Consider the following 16353-nt stretch of genomic DNA (forward strand, 5'->3'; position numbering starts at 1 on the left):
ACAAGCTTTATGGAAATGTGTGTGGATTTTTTTACCGAGTTATGGCCTATTAGTTTTAATACATAGTCTACAAGGAAATTCCTGTTTGGACTTATCTCCAAAGTCACTTGCTGGATTTCAGGCAACCCCTAGGACAGGTCAAGCACAACAATTTAAACACACTGAAGAGGTCAATGCAAGGATGCTAAAGATCATGTTTGGTGGATTTCCATCAACTGGTTGAAGCTTTTATATTGTTTTATTTCTATTTTTAGCTCCAGTGGTCCCTAACAATGATAATGAACAATTATCAGTGGATCATGTAAAAATGCAACATGCCAAGTTTGGTGATCCATCAACCTGTTTATAAAAATAGGAAGTTAAAAAGTCTATTTTGTGTTAGCCCTGACATACAAACCCAAGAGGTCAATCCAAGGATTCTAGATGCACAATAGATAGAGGTCTATACAAAAATGCTACAGATCAAGTTAGGTGAAGATCCATCCACTGATTCATAAATATAAGTCACTTAAACATAATTTTCTTCACTTAAAGCATTTCTTGCTTCCTTTGTCCCTCAGGATTATACCTTCCTAACAAGTTTAGTTAAAATCAAATACCCTGCCACCTGTCCTTAAGGAATTGAAAAAGACAATCTCTTCACTGTTTCAACTGTCTATTAATGGATATAATTCTGTTTCGTACATATCCTTTCACCATTGTCCAAGACCGTCTTTTCAGGACATCATGCTTTTTAATGAGTTCTTGGCAGTCATGTTTCCCTGGCAACTTTTGTAAATCAAAGAATAGTTTCATCTCCTTTTCAACAACTTGCCTTTCATTCCAACTCCAGGGTGTCTTTTTCCCCATTTGTTTGTTTTGATTTTTCAAGCCTGTAAATTTAGTAGTACATGTATTATTAATACAGGTTTCACACAGATCTTTCAACATCAGAGACAAAATACAAATACTTTCAAGCACTTTTGAGAACATTCTTTTTTGTTCTTTTAACTATTTTCCTAGAAACGATGCCTTGTAATCTTCTGAACAGCTTTTCTCAACTTTTTCTAAAAACACTGTTGTGTTAAAAAAAGCCCTCTGTTTATAAATCATAATAAAATATCTATGAACCATACTTTGGCTAACAAGCGACCAAATACAGTATTTTCTGTCAAACCATTTGCATCTTTTCTTATTCTTTCAAAAGTTGTTGACAGAAGTTTTGGGTGAAATTCAAGTAGTTTTTGTTCTCTTTCAAGTACCATTCCAGTTTTGTTAGGGTTTTAGTCATTTTACAGGAGTATTCCATCAAATTAAAGGACTCTTCAAGGTCAGTGCACATGTCTCCCCATATAGCTTCATCTGAATAGCAGGGTGACCTATTTTGTGTAATATGAAAAGGATTTGTCAGAAATGGGGATTTTAATAGTTGAATATACTGAAATAGGCATCAACACAGTTATAGGTCATACGGCAACTTCCCAGCTTTTCACAGTGAAGGAAGACCCCAGGTGCCCCTCCGGGCACATTTCATCACCGATGGATACCCGAGTAGAACCACCAACCTTCCATAAGCCAGCTGGACAGCTTCCAAACATGAAAGAATTCCCCCGAGCAAGGATCGAACCCACAGCTGTGAGGGGCAAGTGATTTGAAGTCAGCAACCTTAACCACTCTGCCACGGCGGCCCCTGATAAGAATCTGTTAAGATATGAACTGTTCAAAAGAAACATGGTATCTTTTGATTGAACCTTATACCTCTGTCACCTAACTAAATGAACATGAATAAGGTCCTACTGGTATGTATACATATTCTGTGAAAATATGCCTAAGACTTATTTAAACACGAAAGTGTTAAGAATATAAACATAGGGAAAAAGAGCACATCACTTGGCACCTATTAATCTGGGTCTTAGGGCTTTTGTGAATGACAGCACAAAATCAATGCATCTATACATACATGACCCCCACTGTTCAATCACTGACTGCACTGTTAAAATACTAAACAAGATGATCATTACTGAGGCAATTCAATCAAATATGCTATGACTGACCATGATGTCCACCCCTCACCTGGGTTATTCACTCGAACTTGACTTTTTACCTTGAATATATGTTAAGACAAACTGTATCATGGAAGGTGATGACTGTATTTTAGGAAAGACATGGAAAACAGGGTTCATACAGCCAGACTGACAAAAAATTCAAGGGGTTTTCAAGGACTTTTATTACGTTTTCAAGGATAAGCAAAAAATTGAACAAGCACTTATTACACACGAAATGACTGGCTTACAATTGGTGAACACTTCGTACATCCAAAATGACTATCACATGATATAAGTTTTTCTATAAAGTTCCAATTTGCAATTGATCAACACTCTATCACACACAAAATGACTGGCAAACAATTGATCAACACTTCTTACATCAACAGCGACTTATCATGTCATATAAGATCAAGTTTTAGGTGCCTCTGTCTGCTGGGGGCGAAGGTGGAATAGTAAACACATCAAGAGTGGCCGTGGGTGACTCCCGATCAGGTACATTTTTCTTGTGCATCTCAGACTTGACGTGCGATTTCAGCGCCGATTCACCCATCGAACTAATGTCAATAACTTTGTTACAATATTTGCACATGGCTTTCCGTTTGTTTTCGAGTGCGACCAGCCATGGATAGGATACAAGCCACTTTTTGTTGAAAATACACATTTTCTTCGATATCGGTAACGGAAATGGTGTCCGTAAGTTTTACACGTCGTAATTTTCATAGTCCCGGTCTGTTTAAAACCCGTATCGTACGGTACACATAGGTTATGTAGACATTAAACATGGCGATGCGTACATATAGCAAAGCGTCTTTTACGATCCTTTTTTATTAAGCTGACCAAAATTTCTGAAGAAGGATATTCAAGGATTTTATCATAAAATCAAGCACTTTTCAAGCAGTTTTCAAGGCAAGAAACGAATTCAAGTAGTTTTAAGGAGGTTTTTGCAAATTCAAGCACTTTTCATCTAGCAGCTTGAAATTCAAGGAGTTTTCAAGTCTGTGCGAACCCTGGAAAAGGAGTTTCATGAAAATTCATTCAAGAATGTGTCTTACAATGTTAATCATTTTTCTTCACTGTATGATTAAGATTTTGTCAGGTGACCTAGTTTCACAACTGCTATTACTTTCATTAAGATATAGGCCAAAAACTGACCTCCAGAGTGATAGTAAGCTTTCAAGACTGTAACTTTTCTATATGAACGGCCCTTGTGATTTAGTTGTGAATCCCAGGTGACGCTTTTTAACTTAAGCTACCTTTCATACAAATATTTCGGCCAGGTATAATTAATTTAGATATCAAGTTCAGGTTTTTCAAAGATTTGACATGATCATCTAGTTTAAGACCCTTTATTCAGTTTCACATAAAGACGAGATTTGACAAAACACATTCTGACCAGGCTTCATGGAGAGATCAGTGATGTAGCTTGTAGCATTTACAAGGTCTTTCTATGATCTACCATAGTTTCTGAACGAAGATGACTCAGTTTCAAAGTCAATAACTCTTTCATAAAGACAAAGATTCTGACGAGGTTTCACAGTTCATGTCGAAAATATGTCCTGTAGAGAGCTTGCAATGTTTTTTTTTTTATTATTTGATCTGGAGACTTAGTTTTTGACTTCATGACCAAATTCTAGACTTGACCTAGATTTATAAAGACAAAAATTCTAACTAAGTTTCATATACATACTGCAAAAAATATGACCTTTAGCGTATTAACAAGGTTTTCCAACATCTGACTTGTTGACCTAATTTTTTACCTCAGATGACACAGTTTTAAACTTGACCTAGACTGCTTTCTATTATTTGACATAGCAACCAAGTTTCTGGCCCTGTATGACCAAGTACCAACTTGTGCAAGATCTGATTGAGGCATACATTCTGACCAAGTTTCGTTAAAATAGGACCATAATGACAACCTTTAAGTGTGCTAACATTGAAACTGTTGTTGAAAAGCAACAGACACCACAATTTGTGCTCAGGAAGCTAAAAAGCATTCATTCTTAATAAATTAACATAATGCACTTCTATATCCCTTTTTAGAGTTTTGATAATTTGTACTTTGAAATACAAGCTGGTTTCTTACCAAACTTCTTTTTCTTTGTTGGAGGCAAATATTCCTCATTTTCAGAACCTTCATCATCAGTTTCAGAACCATTATCATCATCATCATCATCAGCAGCATCATCATCTGGCTGATGTCCACATTTTTTCTTTGGACAGGATCTGATGTTTGTACATGTAGCACCATCATCAATATCATCTGTGCCATCTTCAGTGTCACTCTCTTGTTCAATTTCTTTAATTAGGAAAAACACAAGGGCCATAATTTTCTGAGCTGGTTTAAGAATTTTGGTAAAGGATCAACTATTGAACATTTTCCTTGAAATTAATTCAAAATCAGGCTAGCAGTTTCAGGGGACATTTTCAAAGTTTTTCAAATAGCCACATAGAGAAAACTAGACCTGCATCCCCACTGGCTATGTTCTTTAATAAATCAACATGGCTTAAATGAATTTCATAGAGGATCACCAAAGTATCATTCGTGTTAAAATATTTTAAAATCAGGCCATGGCTTTATCGACACAGCTTTAGGAATGTATTGGAGGACCACTCAAGGCACATTTGTGTGAAATTGTTTTTAAAAACATACAAGGGGTTCCAAAGAAAATTTTTGAAGTTTCCCATACTGCCATATACTGGGAATCTGTCCCATCCCCGACAGCCCAATTTTTTTTAAATCATCATGGCTTGAGGAAGTTTGGAATGGAATATATTACTAAAATTTCTTTTGAAAACATTTTCAAAGTTTTCCATATAACCATACAGAGAACATTAATCCCGGGCAGGCAGCCATATTTTTAAACAAATCAACATGGCTTGAAAGAATTTGGTAGATGGTCAGTCAACATTGCTGTGAAATTATTTTGCAACCAAGGGTTTCTGAGAATAATTTTTAATTTTTTTTTCTGTTTGATCTAAATCTGCAGGAATCTGAATGAATACCTCCAATGACCATTCTTACCACTTTTATCTGAAACAGACTTTTGTTTCAGAAGAGCCTAAAGACTTGAAATCAGCACTTTTTGCACTGCTAAGCTTAAATCTTTTATTCAGTTTTACAATTAAAGCAGGCAATATGCTGCCAATACCTGTTCTACAAAATGAATAGAAAAGATAATGACAGAACATTACAAGTATAATAGTAATAATGCATGTATAAATTCAGTAATAATGAACTATTTAACATGAATTTTTCTGTTTTCTTCACTATTACATTTTCTTTCCTTGAAGTATTGAAAACTATGTGCAGATTGCAGACAAAATATTCATTCTGTCAATGAAATAACTGATGGAGAGAACACATCACTGAAAGTTTGTGCAATACTGTTTAAAAGACATTTAAGATATATACATACGCCACAAATTCCATGACTTCAACTTAACCTTATGCTTTTTCCTAACCCTGGGCTGGCACCACTACATCCCAAGTTTTGTACATTAACACGGTAGGATGAAAAATTGTTTCATGAAAGTCTCTCAGGATGGGTAAGAATTAAGGACAGATGGATGGACAGTCAACTTGAATATAATTTGTATAGGAATAAGTTCATTTCATTCAAACCACTTAAAACATTGCATTGAAATAAATCTGTGCCACAGACAATAACAGAATATGAAAAGTGAAGATAAAATATAACAAGAGCTGTGAGTTGACAGCGCGCTCAACTATTTTCAGTGCTTGATAGTATAACATAAGCTATGAGTAAAACTTTAACAATACAGTAAGCCTATTCTAAGTCGTAAAGGGGCCATCATTCAGTCAAATGCTTGATACAGTTGTCTTCTCCTGTTTACAGACTAGAGTCATGATGGTAACTACTATACAAAATATGAAAACAATATCTCAATGAACATTGAAAATATTTGACGTGATACGCAAAATTTAATGAAAATTCTAAGTCGAAAAAGGGACATAATTATGTCAAAATACTTGACAGTGTTACCTCCTCCTGCTTACAGGATAAGGTCATGATGGTGAACAAGTGTGCAAAGTTTCAAAGCCATATATCAATGGACTTTGAAAATATTTGAGGTGGTATGCAAACTTTAACGTAAATTCTAAGTCGAACTAGAAATGTGTCCATGGGACACAGATGCCCCCACTACATGACACAGATCAGGCCATAACTCCTACAATACAGAATGAATCCAGACGCGAAACCCCAGGTGCACAATTGCACATGCTGACCAACATTCCTGTAAACTTTGGTGGCTCTAAGTCAAATACTTTTGGAGCTATGCACGATAAACATTAAAATGACATTTTTTTTACAAAGTCAGGGGCCATAACTCCTACAATACTGAATGAATTCTGACGCGAAATCCCAGGTGCACAACTACACATGCTGACCAACATTCCTGTAAAGTTTTGTGACTCTAAGTCAAATACTTTTGGAGCTACACCGACACAACACTAAAATGACCAATTTTTAACTAAGTCAGGGGCTGTAACTCCTACATGATTGAATGAATCCGGACGTGAAACCCCAGGTGCACAACTACATATCCTGACCAACATTCCTGTACAGTTTTGTGACTCTAGGTCAAATACTTTTGGAGCTATGCACGACACAACATTAAAATGACCAATTTTTTACTAAGTCAGGGGCCATAACTTCTACATGACTGAATGAATCCGGACGTGAAACCCCAGGTGCACAACTACACATGCTGACCAACATTCCTGTAAAGTTTTGTGACTCTACATCAAATACTTATGGAGCTAGGCCCTACACAACATCAAAATGACCAATTTTTACAAAGTCAGTGGCCATAACTTCTACATGACTGAATGAATCCGGACGTGAAACCCCTGGTGCACAACTACACATGCTGACCAACATTCCTGTAAAGTTTTGTGACTCTACGTCAAATACTTTTGGAGCTAGGCGCGACACAACATTCTCGGACAGACGGACGGAAGGACTGACAAGAGCAAATTGATATGCCCCCCCCCCCCCACCAAAAGTGGGGGCATAAGAAGGGGCATAGTTCTGTGAAAATGCTTAATAGTGTTACCTCCTCCTAAGTGTGCAAAGTTTCAAAGCCATATGTCAATGGACTTTGAAAATATTTGAGGTATTATAAAAACTTTAACCTTTAGCTTGCTGGCGGCATGTGATTCTGCCTTTGCGACCTGTGCAAACCAAGATCAGTCTGCACATGTGTGCAGGCTGATCATGGTCTGCACAGTTCGCCATTCAGTCAGTAAATTTTCAGTGAACACCCCTTCAAATAATAAATGGTACTGCCCAAATTGAATGATAGACCAGTCCATTTTAGAAATTTAGCAGGCTAAAGGTTAACATAAGCATTACGGCGACGATGACGCCCGGATGACTAGGGTAGCTCTCCCTATTCTTCGAATAGTCGAGCAAAAAATGAACAAACTGAAAAAATATATTACCTAAATGGTCCATAGCATCTATATCGTCTAGGTCCTTCCCAGCAACTGTTTCTATCATGTCTGTGTTCATTGCATGGAGAACTTTGGATACTTTAGCGATTTCGAGTGTACTCTGTGGAAGCCTGTAGAAATCTCTGTGGATTCTGATATCCTGGCCCATAAACTGAGCAAGAATATCTTGGCTTGACTCACTAAGATCTAGAACCTGAGACATGGTAGCCAACTGCTTCCTTAATGTTGTCGAGGTAATCCTGTCAGCATGTTTGAGGTCAGCTTCATCCGCTAATTGTCTTAAGGCTCTGGTACCTCTGATTGGGAAGGAAGTGTTTGGCTTCTGGAATATATATTCTGTATCAAGTTCAAGTTCTGCATGCATTGCCATCAAAATGCCTAAGTTCTGTTTCATTTTCCTGGTAAGAAGTATTGCAACCCTCCGACCCTTTTTGCCCCTGGTTTCTATCCTACAATGGTTTTCACACAATTTCTGTTCAAATCTGGATAAGCATTTTTTCACATCTTCATCAACCAATGAAGGCTGTTTCATAGCATTTGAGACAGAAACTTTTTTCAAACGCTCTACTTCACCAGAACGCTTCCTGTTAAACACAATAATCTGTGTTAAGCATAGGCAAGCTAGTCTTGAAAAGTGTTCCTTATTTCCTATTTTTTCTTTACAGATATCTTCAATTTGATTGTCTATGAATTTTGAGAGTTTCACTACATCTTCAACCAGCGGAAGGTATCTTACTCGATTGTACTTTGCCTGCTCCAATGACTCAAGGGCTTGGCTTGTAATTCGGTCTTTCCATTCTTCTTCATAAAGTTCAATAAACCCATCTGCTCTCTCCTTCAATGCTCTATCCCCTGTCTTCAAAGCATTGTTCCCGAACATTTTTGCACAATTCTTTAAACTATGTCCTATTTTCTTGGCTAGAGTTGGTTTAGAGAAAAACTTACTTGCATTATCAAACAAAGCCAAATCTTTCACTGCGCTTATAACGGTCTCCCAATGCTTGGCTGAAAAGCAATCTGACAAAGTTTTAATGGAACTGTCAATTTTCTGTAAAGCAATTACAAACCGTGCTAATTCTCTCAACTTCTGCGCTATGTACTGGTGTGTGTGAGGATATTGTCCTGTTTTATCAAATTTCCGTTGTCCCAATGCTAATATCAAAGGATCAGATTTCACCTTCATAGCAATAATATCATCCTTGAATTTTGCCAGCACTGATGTATTCAATTCCTCTGAACATGTAATAGGGAGTGGCACAAGCAAACGCACATTTTGTACAGGTGCATCACTTTTGACTCCAGCTTCTTTTGAAGGACAAGACTTGTGGTGTTTCCATAAATCTGTAGAAACAAAGTAAGCTCTACAATATTCACAAGGCAGATATTTCTTTGTAATTTGTTGTTCAGTAGGACGGTATTTTGGAATAAGAACACCAGTTCTCTTTTCAATCACCTTGCAGTTGTGAGCGAAGTTTCCTTTTGCAGCCAAGTTAGCCCATGCACTTTTCCTTCCCTCTGACTTCTTTGGTAGGCTAAGTGCTTTTGCAACTTCAGGGCACTCGTTTGGCCATTTTTGGGGCCGAATATGGGTACCATTCCCCTCCTAAAATAATATGTTTTTTCCACTTTCTCAGAAAAAAATTCCCCTGATGATAGGTTGTTTGGCACAAATAGATATGAGCTCTTTCTTTTAATATTATACAGTGCCTCTAAGGAAGATTACTGTTGCAGTATAGTCACATCAGTTAGGAATAACTGAAAACAGTATTAATAAGTGTGAAAAGTATTTACATATACATGGCTTCAACTTCCCCTTTTCGTCTTAAAATGTCGAAAAATTCCCCTTCCTGAGGGTATGGGTACCTGTCCCCAAAAGTTGTCTAGTGCCCTGAACTTCCAACTCTTCAGAGTGTAAGTTTTCCAAGTGTCTAGGCAACTTTGTGTAAAAATTACCACAGTACACACTGCATCTTTTGTGACCTTTTTCCAGATTTTGATCCGGAGGTCTGAACCTGTATTGTTTTCAATGCACGAAGGTCCTTAACACTTACAACAGTTGAACCATTATCAGAGTCATTGTCACTTGAGTCATAATTTTGAAAATCTGTACTTAATACTCTGCCTTCTATAATACATCTAAAAATCCACTCCTTGTGCACACTTCTTTCTGGAAGGACAAAATTGCAAAAATTAACAAGCACTGTTGGTCAAACATATATGCCCTAAATTATCGCCTGGTCACCATGAACTTGACCCTTTTACTGATAACTATCTTATATTTAAAATTTCATTTGAAAATGTCTTCACTGTTTTCAGAGTTATGCTCTAAACAAGGCAAAAATAAATACAAAAACAGAGAAAATACGAAAAGATTCAATTCGGAGTTACAGTTTTTGTGCAATGAACTTCTCACTGATTATTTTCAAGTCCCATTAAAATTTCTAATGCTCCCGTTAAGAAAGAACAAATTGCAATTATGGAAATAATATTTTTATTGTGCAAATCCACAGTCTCGCTTTTGTATCTCGTAGAATGTTTTCCATCTGTGTATGCAATTTGAATAATTTCTCTCATGGGTTGTAGCACAAAAAACTAAATTCAATAAAGGAAGACAATCAAAAATAAAGCATGATCGAGTTATGGTTCTTACACTTAACTTCCTCTCAATTTCCTTAACGATGAACAAATTCCTTAAACAGTTTCACAGGGTGTTCGTAAAGGTAACTGCAGGACTTCCGCTGGGTCCTAATAAACAGACAATGTTCTTAAATATATTCCTAATTCAATCTGCAGTCTGTAAAATGTAACTTAAACTTTTTGCTTATTCTTATGCTAAGCAGAGTAGTGTGGATCTGAAGTGAAACTTACCAAAGGGACAAAGTTCTCCATCTGCACATATAGTAATGGTTTTTGAAGATCTATCTACAATCTCTGTTCCTCCAATCTTGGTCAGCAAAAGTTTAACTTTATCTGATGAATAAATATATTATGTGTAATATTATTTATCTAGTTTTATAATGATGTGACATGTTTATATCCTGAAAAAGAGTAATGGTAGCCAATCTTGTACTTTGAAAATGTAAGCTTGTAATACAAACAATTATAACTAGACCTATCTAATGGCTATGCTCTGTATCATACCAACACTTGCACAGAAACTTAAATAAAGGTCTTTATTAAACACTTGTAAGTGATAAAGATTAGGCTTTGAATAATGGCTTAGTGTTAATCAAGCAACTTCAGTGGTTATATTTACATCAAATACCCTACAAAACATTTCAAGTAATAATGCTGACTATTCAAAATCTAAAACAGAGACAATTTTGCAAACACTTAGCAGAAAGATTATTTGACCTGCAAATGCAACTTGCTTTGCGTTCACAACAGACATTGCATAGGTTCAATAAACTGAAGGTACATGAATTTCAGTTCTGTAATATACTGTAAATGAAAAGGGAAATAATTCCATTAAAACAAATGTCAGTGTTATGGGGCCCCATACTTGAACTTGTGTTATGATCTTATAAATGTGCTAAGTCTCAAAATAGCATTTTCATTGGTTCTAGAGGAGATATTAAAGGAAAACCATTTCCAACAGAATGGGTTCCCAAATCTCTATATAACCCTCCATCCAACACCATACTATGGTGGGATTATCAAGAACTAAATATCAACTGTGCCGTTGACTTTTGAATTTCATATTTCTTTTTTTTAAAACATATTTATAACTAGAAATGTGTCCATGGGACACAGATGCCCCCACTACATGACATTAAAATGACAATTTTTTTCCAGGTCAAGGGCCATAACTCCTACATGACTGAATGAATCCGGACGCGAAACCCCAGGTGCACAACTGCACATGCTGACCAACATTCCTGTAAACTTTGATGACTCTAAGTCAAATACTTTTGGAGCTACGCACAACACATTAAAATGACCAATTTTTAACTAAGTCAGGGGCTATAAGTCCTACAAGACTGAATGAATCCGGACGCGAAACCCCAGGTGCACAACTGCACATGCTGACCAACATTCCTGTAAACTTTGGTGACTCTAGGTCAAATACTTTTGGAGCTATGCACGACACAACATTAAAATGACCAATTTTTTACTAAGTCAGAGGCCATAACTCCTACATGACTGGATGAATCCGGACGCGAAAACCCAGGTGCACAACTACACATGCTGACCAACATTCCTGTAAAGTTTTGTGACTCTATGTCATATACTTTTGGAGCTAGGTGCGACACAACACTAAAATGACCAATTTTTACAAAGTCAGGGGCCATAACTTCTACATGACTGAATGAATCTGGACGTGAAACCCCAGGTGCACAACTACACATGCTGACCAACATTCCTGTATAGTTTTGTGACTCTACGTCAAATACTTTTGGAGCTAGGCGCGACACAACATTCTCGGAAGGACGGACGGACGGAAGGACGGACGGACAAGAGCAAATCTATATGCCCCCCCCCACAAAGTGGGGGCATAAAAAGCCTACCAGGTACTTTGTTTTTGTTTACTCAATGGTCATATGGCAACTTTCCAGCTTAAATTGTGGAGTAAGGCCCAAAGCACCTGGATAGAACCGCTGACCTTATGACACATGACCAAGATTCCAACTTAGCCTAGAGATCATCAAGATAAACATTTTGACCAAGTTTCATGAAGATACAGTCAAAAATGTGACCTCTTGAGTGTTCACAAGCTTTTCCTATGATTTGACCTGGTGACCTAGATTTTGATCCCACATGACCAAGATTCGAACTTAGCCTAGAGATCACAAAGACAAACATTCTGACCAATTTTCATGAAGATACAATTTAAAATGTTACCTCTAGAGTGTTCACAAGCTTTTTCTATGATTTCACCTGGTGACCTAGTTTTTGATCCCACATGACACTGATTCAAACTTAGCCTAGACATTACCAAGGTAAACATTCTGGCCAAGTTTCATGAAGAAATAGATAAAAATGTGACCTCTACAGTGTTCACAAGCTTTTCCTATGTTTTGACCTGGTGACTTAGGTTTTGACCCCACATGACCCAGATTCGAACTTAGCCTAGACATTACCAAGGTAAACATTCTGGCCAAGTTTCATGAAGATACAGTCAAAAATGTGACCTCTAGAGTGTTCACAAGCTTTTCCTATGATTTGACCTGGTGACCTAGTTTTTGAACCCACATGACCCAGATTCAAAACTTACCTAGAGATCATCAAGATTAAACATTGTGGCCAAGTTTCATGAAGATATAGTCATAAATGTGACCTCTAGAGTGTTCACAAGCAATTGTGGACGGACGACGGACGGACAGACGATGGACGAAGGGCGATCACAAACGCTCACCCTGTCACTATGTGACAGGTGAGCTAAAAATTTGACGGGCATCATCCCAGTATGTTGGTTTATATTTATTTAAAGTTTCATTAAATTCTATCTATTAGTTACTGAGTAATGGCTGCGGACGAACGGACGCACGTGATGGACGGACAACGCCATTTTAATACCCCCCTCCCGATTTCATCGGCGGGGGATAATAATAAATGCCAGTAATTTCTACATATTTTCAAGTTGAAATTCACATACACATGACACAGATGCTTTTGATTGTATTATCAACCATACCTTTTGTAATGTCTATGAAGTCTTCGCCATATATCTGGTATTCAAAAGGTGTGTAAGTTTCAGTTGCGCACCACTGGCCAAAACTTTCACTCTCTCTTACACAGAATTTCTCCTATAATTCAATCACAGTCACATTGGCATGACACAATCACGATAGTGTATCTAGTTATCGAACACATTCAACTGTAACTGCTTGACAATAAAGTCTCGCATAATCTATGAAACTAAATCAGTAGGTCAATGTCAGAATTAAATTTGTCTTTCGTAAAACTAACAAACATAATTATTATACTTAGTTATAAATACTGATAATTAATACCTAAATATTTAAGTTCTTAATAAATAAGAACCAGAATGGCACTAATACTACATCAAGTACTAAGAAGCAGGGATCACTCTGCCATTTGCCACTTGAGTCATTTGCTACATCAAGACAGTGGCTCAAACATTTTTCATATGGCTCCTAAAATGTGGTTATCTTCTTACATAAAATCTTAATTCTGTAACTTTTGCACTTAATCTGTCTAAAAGTGGCTCTAAATTAATTTGATACAGTGTGACCCATGATGGTCAAAAATAAAGTTCTAATTTTAGACAAGAAGTACACATAACTGAAATCTTGACTTTAAAATTTTATTGGATTAAATCTTTTTTTTCCATTATAGTGTGTAAAGACTCTCGATAAAACCATCTTTTATGGGGGTTTTTCTCGAACCATCCACATTTAACAACCAGTATTTGTATGAAGATTTCCTAACATTTTATTCAAAGTAAACTGTCAATTCATATCAAGTCAGTTTATCTTTTGTTTAAGATCAGTTACATACAAATAAACAACCTTGTAACAGGAAGGGAAACAAGAGCTGTCAGTTGACAGCGAGCTCGACTATTCTCAGTACTTGATAGTATAATATAAGCTATGAGTAAAAGTAAAATATTACAATAAACATATTCTAATTTGAAAGGGGACTATAATTCAGTCAAAATTATCGATCGAGTTGTCTGCTCCTTTTACAAACTTGGATCATGATAGTCAACAAGTATGCATAATATCAAAACAATATCTCAATGGACTTTAAAAATATTTGTGGCGATACGCAAACTTTAACATACATTCTAAGTCGAAAAAGGGACATAAGTCTGTCAAAATGATTGATAGGGTTACCTTCTCCAGTGTACAGGTTGGGGTCATGATGGTGAACAAGTGTGCAAAGTTTCAAAGACATATGTCAATGAACTTTGAAAATATTTGAGGTATTACAAAAACTTTAACGTAAATTCTAAGTCGAAAAAGGGGCATAAATCTGTCAAATTGCTTGATAGAGTTACCTCCTCCTGTGTACAGGTTTGGGTCATGATGGTGAACAAGTTTGCAAAGTTTCAAAGCAATATCTCAATGGACTTTGAAAATATTTGTGGTGATACGCAAACTTTAACGTAAATTCTAAGTCGAATAGGAGGCATAATTCTGCCAAAATGCTTGATAGAGCTACCTCCTCCTGTGTACAGGTTTGGGGTCATGATGGCGAACAAGTGTGCAAAGTTTCAAAGCAATATCTCAATGGACTTTGAAAATATTTGTGGTGATACGCAAACTTTAACGTAAATTCTAAGTCGAAAAAGGAGGCATAATTCTGCCAAAATGCATGATAGAGTTACCTCCTCCTGTGTACAGGTTAGGGTCATGATGATGAATAAGTATGCAAAGTTTCAAAGCAATATCTCAATGGACTTTGAAAATATTTGGGGTACACAAACTTTAACATTGGCGTGACGCTAACGCCTGGGCGAATAGGATAGTTCCCCTATTCTTCGAAAAGTCGAGCTAAAAACTTACCATTGGCAGCAGACTTGCTTTTTGTAAGCACATCTTTACCCATTCATAGCTGACAATTGTTACTTTCCGGCCAAGCAGGCAATGAAACAGTTTCAGAGTTGATAATGCTTTGTGACTCTTTGCTAAAAGAAATTAAAAAAGATCATATTTGGGTACTTTTTCCCTGCTGTAAAGGTAGAAAACTGTTATGTTTTTGATCTAGCAGACCTGTTATTTATTCCCTAAGTTTGGATACACACAACAGCACTACATGAAGAAAATTTTTATGGAAAGGCAATATACAAAAATGAATAAACACTAAATAAATGGAAACATACTTACATGTTTGAACAATTAGAACAGTCGCATCCTGTACAGTACTTGCTGATGTGATGTTATCACTGAATAATTTTAAAAAGCCCTGAAAAAGGAATGACATATTTCTAAATATACTGCCAATCTAACAAGAGTTATCAGAATGACAGCATCCTCGACTATTCAAAAATGTTTACCAACATGTTAGAAATTATAAAAATTAACTGGACAGTGGTAAAAGAACAATATAATTTCAGGAATATACCATTAGTTAAACTATATATGGTTACCTTGAAACTTTGACCAACACTATTACAAAATCTTTGTAATGACTCATGACCTTGGCCTTTCAGGTAACCAACCCTAAACCAAATATGACTGCCTCCTACCAAGATCAATCATTATGTTTGGTTTAATGTTTACATAGGCAATAGTTAAATACACATAGAGAATGAGAAGCTAGCCATAAAACATTAACTTGCACTACTACAATATTTAACTCCAGTGACCTTGACCTTTGGGATACCTGAACCTAGAAAATCAGATCTCTGCTCTTCCCATGAAAAACCCTTACATGAGACGTGATTATAATAGCCAAAGTAGTTTAGAGGGTATAGTATAATTGACCTGAAAGGAACACCAATACCAGAATGAGTACAATATCCCTTATTTTTGGTACAAAAAAAAAACAACAAAACATAACACATATTGTGAACTTAATTCCTAAAGGAACAAGGCAGTCTGAAAGACAGCTAAATCCCCCGCCAGTGTTACTGATAGTGAAAGGGGTGAATATATTGGATGAAAGCATTGTCATCATTAAAGACATTTTCTAGTGCAGCCTGTATTAAAGCCAATGAGCAATGACAGATATGATATGCACTGTTTTCTCAAGTTGTGACCTTGACAACATGGCCAGGCCCCGCTTTCACTAACGTTCTCAAGTCAAAATCTCAGCTCAAGTCTGAGAAAAATCTCAACTTTGATTCTCAGCTTGAGATTTTTCTCAGATTGGCTTTCACTAAAAATCTCTCAGTAAAATCTCAACTTCCTCGCTGAGATTTTTCTCAGATTTCTTGAG

At 36.5% G+C, this 16353-nt stretch overlaps 1 protein-coding gene across 1 annotated transcript; it reads right to left on the bottom strand.

Annotated features, from left to right (window-relative positions):
• Positions 1–223: 223 nt before the first annotated feature.
• Positions 224–15380, bottom strand: LOC123523522 (uncharacterized). The gene is made up of 7 exons (XM_053544278.1): positions 15300–15380; positions 14979–15100; positions 13142–13253; positions 10375–10476; positions 7495–9673; positions 4111–4323; positions 224–872 (listed from the first exon to the last, which is right to left on the bottom strand). The coding sequence occupies exons 5-7, from the start codon at positions 8687–8689 to the stop codon at positions 640–642; spliced, it is 1641 nt and encodes a 546-aa protein (XP_053400253.1). The 5' UTR covers positions 8690–9673; positions 10375–10476; positions 13142–13253; positions 14979–15100; positions 15300–15380; the 3' UTR covers positions 224–639.
• Between the last annotated feature and the right edge of the window lie 973 nt (positions 15381–16353).

This window comes from Mercenaria mercenaria, chromosome 1 (assembly GCF_021730395.1).
Source record: "Mercenaria mercenaria strain notata chromosome 1, MADL_Memer_1, whole genome shotgun sequence".
NCBI classification, from domain to species: domain Eukaryota; kingdom Metazoa; phylum Mollusca; class Bivalvia; order Venerida; family Veneridae; genus Mercenaria; species Mercenaria mercenaria.